Genomic DNA, 17430 nt, shown 5'->3' with positions numbered 1-17430 from the left:
GGGATGAAAGGGACTTCCCAAGATCTGGGTTGGAGTTGGAGTTGGCAGGAACAGCTCCTCCCAGTGCTGGTGTGGGAACAGGACAAACTCACTGGGATGCAGGGGATGGACACAGAGGTGGTGGGGACACTGATGGCACATGGGGACCACGGGGACAATGATGTCACTTACCCTGGGAGGGTGTGGGCTGCTGGCTGATCCCCTGGCCCAGCTGGTCTGTCAGCCAGAGCTGCATGCGGATGAAGGGCTCCCGACCCTTCTGCGTCAGCTTGCTCCACGGTTTGGGCCGTGACAGCATGTCACTCACGCTGCCCTGGGACAGTCCCAGCACCTGGGCACCACGCAGGTGTCACCCACCGAAGGTGAGGTGCATTCCCCCCAGCTCTGGGAGGCTGCCTGCCCTCCACCCCTGTGCCAGGGGAGGGGGAGCAGGATGCCACCCATTGCCACCCGCTGCCCCACAGCACGTCTGGACCCTCTGTCCCCTGTCACGGGTGCTGATGGTGGGCCCCCTGGGACACCCAGTGGGGTGGGAGCCTGGTCCCCAAAGGCTCCGCTCAGGGGACTGAGCATTCTTGGTGGGAAGTGCCACCGACCAATTAGTGGTGGCCACTGGGAGCCTGGGGTTGGGTCAGACCCTGAGGACTCAGAATCCTCCAAGGGGAAACAAACCAGGGAAAAGGAAAACTCTGGAAGGAGCTGGTGAAGGCCATCCATGAGCCCCAGGCTCTGGGTCACAGAACAGAGGGGACACCAGACCCTCCCTTCTCCAGGCTGGTACCTTCTCTCCGAAGATCCTCTGGCAGATGCCGTTCTTGGCCAACTTCTCCTTGACCTGCCGGGTCAGCTCCAGCGTGTCCACCTCCCTGTACATGTACATCTCATACTGCTCCGGCGTCAGCGGTGGCACCGTCGGCTTCAGGGTCCGTGGCACGTACGTGGGGTAGTAGGACAGACGCCCACCAGCCGCCGGCTCCGCGCCGGCTCCCTCCGCCTTCATCTCCGACAGCCGCTGCGGCTCCTCATCCGCCGGCTGCAGCTCGTCCTCGTTGGTGCCGCCCTCGCCGGGCTCGCCCCGCGGCCAGCCCCGGCCGTTGGCCATGCTGGAGTAGCTGGAGGAGGACGAGGACAGCGAAGGCGACACGGAGGTGTAGGGCCGGCTGAGCAGGCTCCGCTCCGACGCCCAGTGCTGGTCGAAGTAGGAGCCGGCGTCGCCGATCTCCGACTTCACCTTGCGGATGATGCTCTGCACGAAGGCGGCGGGGGACAGCACGGCCAGGGGTGTCTGTGGCGGGCCGGGGCTGGTCCCGCCGCCCTCCTCCTGCTTGACGTAGGCGGGGGCCACGTTCTGGCTGACGGTGGCCAGCGTGGAGCGCTCGGAGGGTGCCGTGTCCCCGCCGCGCCCACCGGCCGCCGACTCCATGTCCAGCAGCGCCTGCTGCTGCGCCTGCATCTCCCGCCGCGCCTGCTCCAGGATGCTCTTGATGGCGTCCTCCGAGCTGCTGCCCGCCCCGTTGGCCACCGCCTGCGACGCTGACACAGTCTTGGGCTCCCCTGCAGGGAAAAGGGGTGAGGGTATCTCAGGGTTGCTGTTCTCCGAGATTCTCCTTAGGGTTGCTGTTCCCCGAGGTAAAAAGGTTTTCAGGACTCTCTCTCCTTCTCAGGGTTGCTGTTCCCTGAGGTAATAAGGCTTTCCAGCTTCTCTTGCCCAAAGGGTCTCACACCGGAGCCAGAGCAGACAAGCTGAGTCTGCCAGTGTGTGTTTCCAAGTTTGTTTATTCTTTCATTATCTCTCAGTTCTTTCTCATCTCTGCCAGGCATCTCCAGCAGAGCAGGACACGCAGCAGGACTGGGGATGGATCAGAGGGTCCCGGACCTTTTGTACCATTTCTCTGACCCAACCACCGTCCACAACGGACTTTTTATTTACAGAATTTTACCAATACTTACTACCTATGTTAACATGTCATTTTTACTCTAAACCAATCCTTGTAACACAACTCAGCAGAAAATGGGGGAAAAGAACAAGGAGGATAGGACCACTCCCCAATTCCTCCATCTTGCCTCTTCAAACCCATATACTAAAAATCCTAGATTCTACATTTACACTCTGTGATTAACTAACTACTACTTATTTTGAATTCTTTCAGCTTGTGATTCTTTATACATTGTGGGCATTCCCTCCCATGGACAGGGATCAGAGGCAGTGTCCTCCTGGGCTCTGTGTGAGGCTGGCTGACCCCCTTGGACAGACCCCAGACCCCCTGTCCGCTCTCCAAACCCTCCAGGGTGGCCAGAGGGACGTCCTAGACTCCGACAAGGGCAGCCCCGAGGGGCAGCACACGTGGCCGCAGTTCGAAGTGCGGTTTGTGCCGATCTGGTTCGGACCAGCAGCACCCCAAAAGCAAAATCTTCAACAGCCCAACTCAAAGCCAACTTCTTTTTTGACGATTGCAAAATAAATCCCATTACCAACAGTGCGATAGACAAACATGTTTGTTTTCCCTCTCTGTTTTTCCACCGTTCCCATCTAATTTAATTCTCCGGGATTCTGCTTTCTCAGCAGACTACCTGTTTTAATGTATTTCATTTCTTGTAATTGACTGCGAGAGCAGCTGCTTTAATGATTCCTCATGCCAGATGGATCCTGAATACTCATTTAATCATCTGGTTTGGGGCAGGGGGGAGGAAAAGAGTGCATCCAAAGTTTCTGAAAGCCCAGATCTGAACTCTGCTGCACAGGGACTCTTCCATCCCACAGGATATTTCTTAAATTCTCCATGGATGTCAATGGGTGAAACACCCCCAAAGAAGCCCATTTTGGGGGCGAGACCCACAGACACAGAGTACCCAGCCACTGGCACCCCTTTGGGTGCTGCTGCTATGGGGCAGAGCAGGACTGAACCACCCCCACGGCAGCACCTACCTCCCTTCTGCGACTCAATCTCCTTTTTTGCCTGCTCCAGGATGCTTTTGATGGCGTCGTCGGAGCCGGTCTCCGGTGTCCTGATCCGCGGCGTGATGCTACCTGATCAAAGAGGCAGGATAACAGCTCTGTCACCGGCGCTGGTTTTACAAGATCCACTTGTATGTCAGGAAGTATTTACTGCTCCTCATGTTCGGTTATTTTTAGGGATGCTGGTTTGAAGACAAATGTCACTCCGGATTAGTCGCTACCAGAGCACAGGGAGGCCTGGTAGCCCTGGGGGCCAGCTCCTGCCTCTGGCACAGCATCTCCCACCTTGCTCATCCCAACCAAGGGCACCCTCTCGCCACCAGGAGCAGGGACACGGGCACAGGGACCGTGTCCCCACCCCTGGCACTGTGCCCTCGTGGCTGTGCAGGAGAAGTGTTAATGATGGATCAGTTCTAGCGGATAAATCAGAGCCCTCCAGGCTGAAATCAGCATGGACATCGGGTGTGCATTGTCCAGTCCTGGTGCCACCACGGGGACTCGAGTGACCAGCTGCCACTGCTGAGGTGTCACCAGCAGCCACTGTCCCCAGAGATGGGAGTCACCATTCCATGGCGGTGCCAACACCGCGCCAAGGCTCCGCAGCACTAAAACTTCATTATTTTAACGAAATATTCCCCAGCACATTGATTCATACGGCACGGAACAGCCTAATGAATAATTAAATGGCACTTGTCAGAATAAATGAGTAAAGCACGTCCAGGGATGCAGCTTCCACAGCCACGGGTTGTTGTTAATTGCTGCCGTTTGCCAGGGCTCATCCCACTTGGCAGCCGCCTCCATCCCACCAGGGAAAATCCTTGGTGGGGCCAGAGTCCCATCCCATCCCATCCTGCCAGGACACCACGGTCCAGTGAGCCCCCCTGCCATGGCACGGGGCACCCCAGGGTGCTGCCAGGGTGAACTGGGGTGCACTGGGAGGGGATGCCACAGCACCTCCTGCAGCATCCCGGGACAGGACCACCCCAACCACTCACCTCTCTGGCGCACCTGGATTGTCCTCAGGGCCAGCACGTTCTGCTCGTCGGACAGGAACTGCTTCATCTTGATGAACGGCTCCTTGCCCTTCACCGTCAGCTTGTGCCAGGGCTTGGGCCGCGCCAGGATCTCGCTGACAGAGCCCTGTGACAGCCCCAGCACGTAGTGCCCGAACACCCTCTGCCCGATGTTGTGCTTCAGCAGCTGCTCCTTCACCTGGAAGGCGATTTCGGCCGTGTCCAGCTGCTCCTCCTCGCCGGAGCTGCCGGCGCTGCCCTCGGAGGGCTCGCCGGGCGGGCTGGTGGCGCTGGCGGCCGGCACGGGGACGGGGTGTGCGGTGCTGCTCTTGGCCCCGAAGAAGGAGGAGGGGAAGGGCGGTGCCCCGCTGCCGCTCTCGCTCTTGTAGCTGGGCAGCGGGAGGTGGGGGGCCTTGGGGTCCCCTGAAAGCCGCTCGCCCCCCGGGAAGGGGGACAGCGAGAAAGTCCGGGGACCATCGGGGGCCATGCCAGGGCCAGGCAGCGGCGGGAGGGGAGTGGGGGACACGGGGTCATCGGCCGGGGCGTGGTGGGGGGACGGGTACGGCTGCTCCATGCCCAGTGGATCCTTCCCCGACTCATCTTCGGAGTGATCCTCCTCTAGAGATGAAGGAGAGAGAGGGAGACACACTAGAGCCCCCCTGGCTACGGCTCTGGCACAGCCCTGTAGCCAAACAGCTCCTGCCTCAGTTTCCCCAGGTGACATCCCACCCCTTGTCCTTCCCCCACCCCACCACAGCCGGGGCAGGATCTGTCCCCACATTCCCACGGATATTCCCAGCAGGATGCCGCAGAATCCAGGGTCCCTACCAGTGCTGGCCAGCAGGTTGGGCTTCTCCAGCAGGTACTTCTGGGAGGGGTAGAAAGCCTCCTTCCCCAGCAGCAGGGCCTCCTCCGCCTTCGAGATGCTCTGCAAGGAGCCAAGCCGAGATGGGGACAGGCGGCGGAGGCACCGTGGGCAGGGCTGGCACAGCCCGGCCAGCGCCTCGGGACGCGCCTTGGCACTTGCCTGGGGGAGGCTGCAGCCGGCAGAGGCCACCTTCATTGCCTTCAGGATGCTGGGAGGGAGACAAGGGGGTGACCGTGGCCGAGCGTCACGGCTGTGGGAGCGCGGCAGCACCCGGCCAGCGGGGACACCGGCCAGGGAGCCACGGGTGCCGGTCACGCCGTACCTCAGCTCCGTTTTGATCTCCTCGTAGTCTGCCTGTGCCTGCAGCTTCTCCTCCAGCTTCTGTGGAGCAGAAGAGGGCAGTGCTTGCAGCTGGCTCCCGGTGGAGACCCGGCACGGCCGGACCCGTGTCCCCCACCCCCGGCACGCCCCAAGCCCGCGCGGACGCACCTCGATGGCCTCGTTCTTGGCGGCCAGCTGCCCCTCCAGCTCGGCGATCTGGTTGGCAGAGGACTCCTCCAGCTCCTGCAGAGAGCTCTGGAGGTGCTGGACGTCCTTCAGGAGCCGCAGGATCTCCCGGTCCTTGGCAGCCAGAGCTGCCTCCAACCTCGACCCTGAGCACATGGAATAGTTCACTTTGTCCTGCTGGGAGAGGGGACACTGTCAGCTCCCGCTGCCCAACGCGGGGACAAGGGCCACCCTCCCCATCAGACATGTCCCCATAGCAAGCAGGGGAGCCCAGGGCTCAGCCTGGTGCATTGGAGACCCTGGTGACAGAGCCCTGGGGAGGGACAGACCCTCTCTCTGCCCTTTAAGGTCTCCCAGGTGCATTTTGGTGCTGTGGGGGTGCTCCCCTTCTCCGTGGGAGGCTGAAGGGCACAGCCAGCACCACCACCTCAGGGTGGAAACACTCCTCAGGCATTTTGGGCTTGCTCCCCAGCACGGTGGGTGCTCCCAAACACAAAAAGGTGCTCCTGCATCAGTGGGGTGCTCCCAAGTGCAAAGGGATGCTCCTGGCTATGACAGATGCTGCCAGCTTAAGGGGGGTGCTGCTGGCCCCAAAGGATGTTCCTGCCCCCAGGGGTGCTCTTGGCCATGGGGCTGTTCCTGCCCCCAGGGATGTTCCTGTCCCCGGGGCTGTTCCTGCCCCCGGGGCTGTTCCTGCCCCCAGGGGTGCTCCTGGCCCCGAGGGGTGCTCCTGTCCCCAGGGGTGCTCCTGGCCCCGAGGGGTGCTCCTGTCCCCAGGGGTGCTCCTGGCCCCGGGGATGTTCCTGGCCATGGGGCTGTTCCTGCCCCCAGGGATGTTCCTGTCCCCCGGGGCTGTTCCTGCCCCTGGGGCTGTTCCTGCCCCCAGGGGTGCTCCTGGCCCCGGGGATGCTCTCACCCCCGTGCTGCCCGTCGGGGAGCAGCAGGCCAGGCGCAGGGAGCTGTTGACGGCTGCCAGCTGCTCCCGCAAACTCTCCACTTCCCTCTGCGCCGCCTCCGCCCGCTGCAAGAGAACGGAACAGGGATCAGACCGGGCACAGCCCACCCCACACAGGCTCCAGGATCTGCCCCAATCTGTGCCTCTCCTGAGCATCCTACTCCCAAATCCAGCATCATAAGCCCAGCCCAGGTATTTAAGCTCCCCCCATGGATTTAAGGTCCCCATGTCCTAACACGGTTCCTGATCCCAATCCTTGGGCACTGGTTCCAGACCATCTCCAGGACACCGTTTTTTTCCATCTAAAATGATGGGTTTATTTATACAAATTGTTCCTTAGACCTCTTTCATTATCCACATGCATTTATTTGTACCTACATTTTCAGAATTAAATAAAACTAATTAAGAAGAATGGACAGGACCAAGAGTGATTACCCCGGAATCTAACACAGGAACAAGTGTGGGTGGTGCCTTAAAACACCCGTGAGAGGCTGGAGGTGACAAATGCCAGCTCCAGCAGCCAAATGGAACCTGGCAGAATCCCAAATACACCCTTGACCCCCACACATGGGGCAGGGGGTCCCAGCAGGGGCAGGAAACCTGAGCTCTCCTTTGTGGGGATTCCCAATCCTGTCAACCCCTTATCAGTTTGGGAATATCCAGAGCACACAAATGCACCCAGACCACAAAGGTGCCTGCAGCACCCTGGGCTCTGCAGAGCCAGTCCCTCAAAAGTCAGATCCTGGCTCACCTGGTTGGCTTTTTCAAGGTTTGTCATGATCATGGCCACTTCGTCTGCCCTGTGACAAAAAACGAGAGCGTGGAGGCACGGACACAGCCCAGAACAGGGGCAGGGGGCTCAGGGATGAGGACCCCGCTGTTGGAAATGATACAACTCCCAAAACATTTTTGTAACTTGTTGGGACTTGTTGCCTTTGCCCAGGGGGAGGGGAATTGAAGTTCCTCTTGGGAGTAGCCAGGAGATAAACAGGAGATAAGTGAACATTAACAAACATTTCCCCCCTGGTGGGTTGGAGACACCTGGTCTGGGAAAAGATCGGTAAGAAAACCAAAGGATGAGGACCCAATTAGCATTGAAGGCAAAGGGATTGATAACCGATAGGAGAGCGAATATTAGGAATTGTGTCATTTGAGACCAATGGACCTGGATTTCTGTGGGGTTTTTATATATAAATACATGAAAGGCCTGGTAAAGAACCATGTGTGAACGATTTTCATTGCACAACCTGGGCATGTGTGGATGAAATAATCTCTGTTGCACATCCTGGCCAGAATAAAGTATTGCCTTGGTTCTCCAAAACTTGTAAGATGTTGTTGGAGAGTTCCTGTTTTTCCAGCAGTTTCGGTGACACCGTGACTCAGGATGCTCCTGCAGTGCCTTCAAGTGTCTCAGCTCCTCAAGCAGCACCACGGAGATGTCCCAGTGCTGCCAAAAGTGGCTCAGCTCAGCTTAGAGCACAACCCAGCCCTGCTGGGAACTTACTTGGATGCCGCTTCCTCGTCGTATTTGCAGCGCAGCTCCAGCAGCTCTGTCTGGGTGGCCTTCAGCGCTGGTGAGAGGAAGAGGAGGGTGAGCTGTGGGGTGGGGGCTTGGCCCTCCGTGCTCAGCAGCCCCTGTCCCGGCCCCACTACCTGCGTGGAGCACTTTGATCTTCTCCTCTGCCTCCCCCAGCCGAGCGGCCAAGGTGACCTGAGCTTCCTGCAGGCCCCTGCGAGAGACGGGCACCAGGGATGGACCGGGGGCACCGCGGCCGTGCCAACCCCACAGCCCCCCGAAATCACACAGAGACCCCTCACAGCACCCCCTCCTCCACCCCATCACTCACTGAAGCCAGGAAAGACCCACCAGTGGGTACCAGGTTGTGTTACCCCCCTGATGTTACGGGGTTCATTGCCCCAAGTGTAAAAAAATTGATTTTGTGTTGAAAACGGTCCCTGATCTCTGAGGCTGAAACCCCTCTGAGGGGGGTATGGCAGCCCACCCCCACCCGTAATTAACTGGAGGAGGGGGAAGCAATCAGGGAAAAGTTATTCTGCATTATTTATAGCCTGCACTTGCCAGGAACTTACTCCCAGAGATCTGCAATTTAGGGTTTAAAGATTCTTCATTTGTTTCCCGGTGCAGCGTGTTAAGGAATAACAATGAAGGCGCCGAGAAGGCCGGGAGCCTCCAAATTAAAAGGTCACCTAATGAGGCTCATCCAGCGCCCCGGGATTCAATCCATGAGTTCCAGCAAAGCCATGTGCCAGGGATAACAGCAAGGGGACAACAGGAGGGACCTGTCCTGGCTGTGCCTGTGCCTGCGCTCTCCTCACAACCACCTGGGACTGGGCACGGACAGACAGACGGACACCGGCAGCGTGTGGGGCGGTGTCAGGTTTCTGAGCAGGATATAACCGCTCCCAACCGGACAGCAAAGGGAAGGAGAACGGGGATGGACAGACACCCCATGCAGGAGAGGGGACAGAGCCACGTGTCTCCACGGCGCCCCAAAACGCCCCCGTCCCCGGCGCTCACGTACTTCTGCTTGTCCGCCTCATTTCTCTGCAGCGAGGTCTCTGTGCTCGGCGCTTTGCCGTCGGGGCCAGGGAGCGGGGGCTCGGCTGCCGGCGACTTGCCCTCCCTGCGCTCTGCGGGGGGGACACAGTCACACGGCTGCGGAGGGGACAGCAGCGGTGGCCTGGCCTTGGGACACCCCCTGCGTTCCAGGGATGCTCAGAGGCGGCACACGGGGAGCCCCGCGGCCGCCACCCTTCCCCAGCGGGGCGCTACCTTTGGTGCCGCCGAGCTCCGGGTGCTTCTTCCAGGGCCGGCTGAGATCCTGCAGGGGCGGCGGCTCGGGCTCGAGGCGCTGGAGCTGCTGCAGCCGATCCTCCAGGCTCCGGGCAGCCTCCAGCACAGGAGCGGGGTCTGCGGGACGTGGGATGGGCGGTGAGCAGCGGGGATGGCCCTCCGCGGGCCCTCTGTCACCTCCCCGTGCCAGGGGACACCCCCGAGTCCTGACATCCTAGGAGCCATGGGGATATCCTGAGTCCTGCTATTCCAGGAGCAGTGGGGACATGCCAGGTCCTGCCATTCCAGGAGCAGTGGGGGCACTCCAGGTCCTGCCTTTCCCAAAGCCGTGGGGACATGCCAGGTCCTGCCATCCTAGGAGCCATGGGGATATCCTGAGTCCTGCTATTCCAGGAGCAGTGGGGGCATTCCAGGTCCTGCCTTTCCCAAAGCCATGAGGCCAAGCCAGGTCCTGCCATTCCAGGATATGTGGGGATATCCTGACTCCTGCCATTCCAGGAGCCATGGGGATATCCTGAGTCCTGCTATTCCAGGAGCAGTGGGGACATGCCAGGTCCTGCCATTCCAGGAGCCATGGGGACACCTCTGAGTCCTGCCTTTCCCAAAGCCATGGGGACATCCTGAGCCCTGCCTTTCCCAAAGCCATGGGGACACACTAGGTCCTGCCATTCCAGGAGCCATGGGAACATCCCAAATCCTGCCATTCCAGGAGCCATGGGGACACACCAGATCCTGCTTTTCTAGCCACCATGGGGACATCCTGAGTCCTGCCATTCCGGGCGCCATGGGAATATCCCCGTCGCCCTGCCTTTCACAGCCATCCCCGAGGCACGGAGGGACGGGCGAGGGGACATCACCTCCCGGTGGCCCCCATGGCCCCGGTGGCTCCGGCAGGGCCGGTTTGGGCGCAGACAATGGAGGTTTGTGCCGAGGTAAGCAGGTGCATCCGGAGCCGTCCGTCTTCCCTCTGTCAGCATTACACCATCATTAGCTAGTGTCTGCTCAGCGGGGTGTGCCATTATGTCTCCCAGGGCTGATGTAATTATACATTGACATAATTAACCCAGCAAGCCCATTAAGCAGGCCAGCTAAAAATTCATCTATAATTATTTGTTGTGTGCATGCTAATGAGTCCATCTGCACTGCCATTGTACAACATGAACAAATTAATTTACAAGTCTGGATTTTTTAATAAGTTCAAGAAAATGCCTCCTATTGAGCCAGGTTAATATAGGTTTGTGGGGGTTTTTTTGTTGGGTTTTTTTCGTGGAAAAGAAGAGAAAAGAAAATAGATTTGAATCCTCCAGGGTCAAAAAGTTAGGCAAACAGGGAAGTGGGATGGAGTTGGGCATGCCGCTGTACGGCAGGCACGCGTGGCAGGCATCCAAGGGTAAAAGATAATAACAGTGATGGAAAAAAATTCCAACAACTGGCTGCCTCCACTCAGAACGGGACACAGAGCAGCTCTGCTGCTCGGCAATTCCCTGGCTGAGAGGGGAGTGGTGTGGGGTGAAGGAGGCCGTGTCATGGGATTTGAGGGACAAACACGGCACCAGACGACTTTGGGGTGGCCCTGCCCAAAAGATGCAAGATTTGGTCCATGCCCCCATGGATGCTCCTTGCAAAACAAGCAATGCCAAGACACGTGCTGCTCCAAACGGGATTTGGGGGTGTGTCTGCCCCACTGCTGCCCTACCATCCCACATGGCACCCCACAGCACCCACCACGGGGCTTTCCCTCAGGATTAGTGACTGCCAGACCAAAAGCTCCTGGAGAGTCCCCCTCCACAAGGAATATTATCCCTTCTTTCTGCTGGACATCATGAAGACCTCATGGATGGATGGAAAAAGAGGTCTGTGCTGGGATTCTGGCCATGAGGATCCAAATGCTGAATGCTGCCAGCTTTGGCACTGAAACAGGGACCTGGCTCCAGCTGGGACCCTCCTGGGATGCTCATGGCATCCTTCAGCTCCTGGCATGTCCCAGCTCAGCATCCCACAGGCTGGTTCCCCACCCAAGGGTGCGGGATGGCAGCGATGCAGCACAGCCCCAGCCAGCCTGGATGCTCCCACAGCCATTAATAACCCCCATAACGACATGAGTGGAGATAAGGATATGGATAATTAAACCCCGTGCTCCGGGGGCTGCGGGGCTCCCCCCTGCGCTCCCCAGCCCTGGGGGTGTTGGCAGGAGGCTCCGTGCCAGGCTGTGAGCTGCCTCCATGGAGATAAATGCTGGGACAGGCCCTGTTCAGTCCCCACCAGCAACTCCTCCAGCCTCCAAGATGAGAAATAACATGGGAAAAATGGGTCTGAGTGATAAAGCACCAGGGATTTTCCTCAGGTCAGCATTTTCCTTCCCATGAGCTGCAGCCCTGCTGGTGAAATACAGCTGGGGTGATGCCCTCGTGTGCTGTTCCCTGTTTGGAGCTGCCAGCCTGGGATGAAATGGTGGGAGCAGAGCTTTGGGAAGGGAAGAGCAAACCTTTGCAACAGCCAGGGCAGCACAGAAGCTGAATTCCCAACTGGAATAACTACACTGAGCTAATGCCACACTGCCCATCCACTGGGAAACGCCATCCCTGCCTGTGGGGCCAGCTCTGCCACCGCATGTGAGATGTTGGGGTGTAATCCCTTGCTCCATGGGTCACATCTTCCACTGGGACAGGTCACACCTGACACTGGGCAGCAGCACGGATGGCCATGAGGTGACACGAGGGACACGTGTGCCTGAACAGGACCTGAGGGCACTGCACGCTCTGGGTGCAGCATCACCCACCAAAGGCACAGCCAGCTCCCCTGTGTGTCCCTGCCCTGGCATGCTGACCCATCACTCCATGCCCTCACCCACTGCCTATGCAGTTTACATATATGTTCATTAAATAAATAAAGATCTGTAGCTGCCACCACTAGCTGGCGTCGTTGGCCGTCCTTTAGTGGCAGCGGCAGCGCTGCTGCAGGATCACAGAACCACGGAATATCCTGAGTTGGAAGGGACCACAAGGACCCAGGAGTGCAACCCCTGGCCCTGCACAGACACCCCAACAATCCCACCCTGTGCATCCCTGGGAGTGGTGTTCAAATGCTCCCAGAGCTCTGGCAGCCTTGCCCATTCCCTGGGGAGCCTGAGCAGTGCTCAGCACCCTCTGGGGGAAGAATTTTCCCCTGATATCCAACCTAAACCTCCCTGACACAGCTCCAGCCCTTCCCTGGGTCCTGTCCCTGCTCACAGAGAGCAGAGATCGGAGCTGCCCCTCGTGAGGATGCTGTGGGTTGGGATCAGGGCTCCCCTCAATCTCCTCTTCTTCAGGCTGAACAAATCAAGTGCCCCCAACTGCTCCTCACACGGCTCCTCACACTCCTCCAGACCCTTCACCGTCTCCATGGCCCTCCTTTGGATGCTCAGCAACAGGCACAGGGGCAGTTCTGAGTGCTCCCCACCTTCTCCCGAGCACACACAGCTCCAGGGAGCACCTGCATCCCTGGGGATCACCAGCTAATCCCAGTGCCATACCCAGCCCACGTCCCATGCTGCTGCTGCCTGGCTCCAGGAGGAGCACAGGTCACCCATGGGTGCACCCATGGGACACCCACATCCATAGCATTGTCACCTCTCCACCACCATGGCCTCTCCTCTGCCACCCCATCCCAACCTGCTCAAACGCATCCACCAGCGCCCTACGAATCCCTCCACGAGTCAAAGTCAGCCTTAAATCAAATCATCCCCAACAACAATGACATTAATTATGCTTTTAACACATTTTACTGCTTCCCCCCCTTCCCTTCACGCCACATCTGTGTGAACAATATCCAAAAGATTTACGGTTTTCTCCCGTAATTACAGACACACAGCCAGCTCACTTATCAAAATACTTGCTGAGCAATCAGGCTCTGTTACAGTCTCTGCCAGAGATTTGTGTTGACAGCAGCCATTCAAAGCAAAAAATGTCGAATCAGGACTTATGTGGCGCTCGGAAAGTATTCCACAAAGAGTTCGCCTGTCGAGAGACATGTGGACATGGAACAGACGGGGATGAACCACGGGAGGGAGGATTTGGGGAGCAGGAGGGGAGCAAGAGATGATGCTGTGGAAAGCAGAGAGAGGGGAAGAGAAGGAGGAGAGCAGGGAAGCAGTTTTGGGGCGTGCATGTGTGTGCATCCATGTGCAGGCGGGAGGAGGCGGCGGCTGAGCGCAGGGAGGTGGGGAGGGAAGATAACTGGGTTCTGGAAACCGAGCTGACATTTGGTTCTCGTAGCACAGGAGAAAATTTAATGAGGACAAAAATATGTCTCCCTAATTCCCCTAAGAAATCATTAAAACATTTTGTTATTCCTAAACGTCTGGAAAATGAATTAGTGGCCCTGCAGGAGCCTTTCCGCGCATCTTCAGCCGTTTTGCAGCTCCCGGTCCCCGACGTGCCGGGGGACGCTCCGTGTCTGGCGCACGTGAACCCCACAAAGTGGGAAGCAGCAGGAGGGGGCTCCTGGCCTCTCACCCATCCCTAGGACCAACACAAACGTCAGGGCTGCCCCGTGCCTCAGTTTCCCCCTCCCAGGATGGCGCGGCGCCCCAGCCACAGGGTGACAGAGGAAGGATGTCCCCACGGCTCGTGCCACGAGCCGGCGCTCGGCCGTTTCGGTCAACTTACCGTCAAACAGACAAGTGGGAATAGCCGCGGTGTTACTACACGGGCTGAGCAAATGTATTCCTTTCCTAACGTCAAGATGCATTTGGCTCAGGGGCTGAAACACAGCGATGGCAGGAGCTGCTTCCTCTCCTCTCTTCGGCCGGGATCTCCAGAGCACCATGCGCCGGCCGCGCTCGGCGACGCCAGCCGTGCCGGGGACGGTGCCAGCCGTGCCGGGGACGGTGCCAGCCGTGCCGGGGACGGTGCCGCGGTCCTCGCTGGCTCCTCTGGGCACCGGCACGCCACTCGCTAGGCAGCCAGGTCGCCGCTGCGCTGCTTACCTGGAGCTTCCAGCAATCGCTTGTGAACGCTCAGGAAAGCCGTCTCAGCCTCCTTGCTTCTCTTACTAAGTGCAGTCACCTGCGGGGAGAGAGGTAAAGAGGTCAGGGACGGGCTGGGAGGAAGGGACCGGCGGGGCCAGCAGGATCGGTGCCACCAAAGCCGGTGCCCCCGGTGCGGGTCCGTGCCCCGCGCAGCCGCTCGCTGCCTGTGGCTAAACTCCTCGTGCTGCTGCCATGTCACGTCGCCCTAAATCATTGATGTGCTCTGAGTAAATGAAAATTATAATTTAATGTCGGCGCTTAAATAAGAAATAAAGGAGCCTGCCCGTTGTTGGGCCTGCCGGGCCGGATCCGGCTCTCCCCAGCCGCCCTCCCAGGATGGTGCTGGGGGTGGAAGTGATGCTCACAGAGGGGCTGGGACATGTCCTGCTGTCCCCCTCGGCTCTTGGGGTACCAGGGTGACTCTCCCACCAGCCGCAATAACCCAACAACATTAATCTGCTGCGTGTTCCCATCCAACATTTATGAGCATGAATCATTTACTCCCTTTAATTTTTCACGGCGCAATGACACCTCGGGGCTGCTGCCCACCAGGTCCCCTTGGTTACCCCTCACATCCAGCCCCACCTGGGGCGGGTGGGATGGGGCACCAGAGGGACACCAGCACACAGGCATCAGGGATGGAAGTGACCCATTCCCAGCTGGAAAACGTCCAGCTGGAGCCAAACTGGGCACTCACACCACCCAGTGACGGAGGAAGAGGTGCCCATCCAGCAGACACCCTGTTGTGACAGGGAAATAATCCATTAAATTGCTCTTAAGCCATCGATGGGCTAATTATGAAACAAAGCCTGAACTTTGGGGCCTCAGCCTGGTGGCAGCTCCCACACCAGAGCATTTTTCCCTGCCCCAGCTCCTGGCTCACCCCACCAGCCTGGATTGCCACCGCTTGTCATTCCAACCCAAAGCAAACGGCTCATTTGTAATCCAGCAGCCACCTGAGCAAGCCGCCTTCTCCTCCGGAGCTCGCAGGCACTGGAGCACAAAGATCATTTTTCTATTGTTAAAATTGTATAAGCCGGGCTTTTTATAGCGGCTCGTACACAAACCTACTTTCTCAGCACGGCGGTTCCAGCAGAGGAGGAATTTGGGGGCTTTTCTTCAGCGTTCTGCAGAAATGCTTGGCTTCAGGGTGTTTTGAAATAATAATAGTGAAGAGGGGAAAGGAGGGAGGAGGCAGCCAGGAGCCGGCACTGCTCGTGTGCCTGCTGGATCTGCCAGTGGGGTGAGCCCTGATGGGGGATTTTTAGGGGTGCTGGGCTGTTCATGGTATCAGCCCTGTGTGACCTCCCCGTTCCCAAACCCTTTGGAAGGCACAGGAGGGGAGCAGGAGCTGACACGGGGCCGTGGGGATGCCTGGACCTGCCCTGACTGCTCTGAAGAGCTTCATCTCCCCTGAGCTGGCATCAACCAAAGGGTGCAGAGCAAAGATCCAGCCCAAATGTTCTCCATTCCCTCTCAATCATTTGTACCTGTCCCTGTGCACCTCTAACCCATGCCAGGGGCAAAGAGCTGGCCCAGGCTCCAAATCAAATCCAAAGAAGAAGAATCCAAAAAGAATCCAAATCAAGCTGTCTGCACTGCATTTCATTCCTCAAGTCACATGGCAGAGACAAAGCATTTTCCAAGGGGGACCTTTCCCTCTCCTCATCCCTGTGGAGGTCTGAGCACCCTCATTGTGGCTGGGAAGGAGCCTGCAGCATCCCCTGAGCTGGGCTCCAGCACATCCCAGCCCGTGTCAGTGCCAGGGCACCACCAGCGTGGGCAAATGGCAGGATGGTGAGCCAGGCACCCACTCGGATCTCCCTGAGTCCCACTGAACTTCTAGGAAATGTCAGTAGAAAAAAAAAAAAATTAATGTTTTCAGTGGTCTTTTCCGGGTGGGGGATAATTTACTCAAATGCCAGGGGAGATTCCTGCTGGAGCAGCTCTGAGTCCTGCACAGGGGTGGCTCTCCCAACACTGAAACTGCTGTAATTCCTCACACAGAGCTGGGAAATAAACACCTGGGAAAAGCCCACACCAGCCAAAAAATCAAGGTCTTATAATTAAAACACCTAAATTCTCACTTTCTTGAGGCAGAACCAAACCCTGCATCCACATCCAAGAAGGCAACATCTGAAAACATGCCGAAAAGAGGAGAAAATGGCTAAGTATGGGAGAGGTGAGTGTCCCTGGGAGCAGCCCTGCTCCAGTGGGATCAGGACAGCATCATTCCCATTCTCCCCATCACCACAACGCCCATCAGCGACACAAACCCACTGCCCACCTGCAGAGCCCTCAGAGCCCCCTCTGAGTGAGCTCTGCCTCTGCATTAAACATCCAGGTACTCCTAATTCCCATTTTTCCCCCTCCATCTCCCTCCGTGGGCTCAAGGTGAGGCGCGGCGGCGGCGCGGGATCGCTGATAAATTACATTTACGCGCCGGGTCCTTTTCATGGCTGGTGACTTTCCAGCAAAGCAATTATCACTGCAGAATGCGTAATAGCCTAATTAATTACTATTGTCAGGCTGGCCTCTGTGCCATGATTATACCTTCCGAAGCCAACTTTTTAAACATTTGGAAGCAGAAATATTATTATAATTGACTGACAAAATGGTAAAACTCCCCCGGCGCAGCCGGTCCTCCTCCCGGCTCGGAGCGTCGGAGCATCCCCGCTCCAGAGGCGCGGGATTCGCACGGCACCGGCGCAGAGTTTATTCTTACATCCACCAGATCAAGTGCAGGATAAGTAGTGGGTTATTTCCATCTAAATGCTGGTGGCAGTAAACCGCAAATGAGCTCTTTTTCAGCTCCGAGGAACAGCTGTTGGGGGGAGAGAGCGGCAGCAGAGACCCCAAATGTTGAAGAAAAGAGATGAAAAAAATTAATTCAAGCCGCCGCTGTTTTCCTTGGGTGTTTTTTTTTTTTTTTGCTGATGAGTAAAGAATTTGGGGAGAGAGAAGGGTGGCAAGGAGGGGGAGATGGGAAGGAGGCGCTGTCCTGGGAGAGCTCTGGGTGATGGGGCTGGACCACCATGAGGAACCAGACACGTGTTGGGATCCTTCAGTTCCTCCAACCAACTCCTTAAATCCACCACACAGAGGCACAGAACAGCCACAGACTCACCCCACACCTCCCCAGACCCATCACAGACACACACAAACCCCTCACACACATCCACAGACACACACAAACCCCTCACACACATCCACAGACACACACAAACCCCTCACACACATCCACAGACCCATCACAGACACAAAACCCCACTGCACACCCACCCAAACCCATCACACCCACCCAG

At 57.8% G+C, this 17430-nt stretch overlaps 1 protein-coding gene across 14 annotated transcripts in view; it reads right to left on the bottom strand.

Moving 5' to 3' along the window:
- CUX2 (cut like homeobox 2) overlaps positions 1 to 17430 on the bottom strand; it is a 65493-nt gene that overhangs the window by 4837 nt on the left and 43226 nt on the right. For 3 of the 14 annotated variants that reach the window (XM_063415741.1, XM_063415739.1, XM_063415738.1), the window contains exons 2-14: positions 13764 to 14162; positions 9094 to 9231; positions 8843 to 8951; positions 7953 to 8029; positions 7804 to 7870; positions 7051 to 7099; positions 6261 to 6365; positions 5327 to 5521; positions 4798 to 5218; positions 3952 to 4587; positions 2927 to 3028; positions 782 to 1554; positions 172 to 331 (exon numbers count right to left, since the gene is read on the bottom strand). In XM_063415741.1, coding sequence (XP_063271811.1) covers positions 172 to 331; positions 782 to 1554; positions 2927 to 3028; positions 3952 to 4587; positions 4798 to 5218; positions 5327 to 5521; positions 6261 to 6365; positions 7051 to 7099; positions 7804 to 7870; positions 7953 to 8029; positions 8843 to 8951; positions 9094 to 9231; positions 13764 to 13923 — 2992 coding nt within the window. In that variant the 5' untranslated portion in view covers positions 13924 to 14162. The remainder of the gene's footprint in view (positions 1 to 171; positions 332 to 781; positions 1555 to 2926; positions 3029 to 3951; positions 4588 to 4797; positions 5219 to 5326; positions 5522 to 6260; positions 6366 to 7050; positions 7100 to 7803; positions 7871 to 7952; positions 8030 to 8842; positions 8952 to 9093; positions 9232 to 13763; positions 14163 to 17430) is intronic. The other 11 variants (XM_063415743.1, XM_063415744.1, XM_063415751.1 and 8 more) reach the window with 10 other exon arrangements.

This window comes from Prinia subflava, chromosome 19, assembly GCF_021018805.1.
Source record: "Prinia subflava isolate CZ2003 ecotype Zambia chromosome 19, Cam_Psub_1.2, whole genome shotgun sequence".
Classification (NCBI taxonomy): Eukaryota; Metazoa; Chordata; class Aves; order Passeriformes; family Cisticolidae; genus Prinia; species Prinia subflava.
Note: the sequence above shows the minus strand (reverse complement) of the source record. Positions and strands in the feature narration are given on the sequence as shown.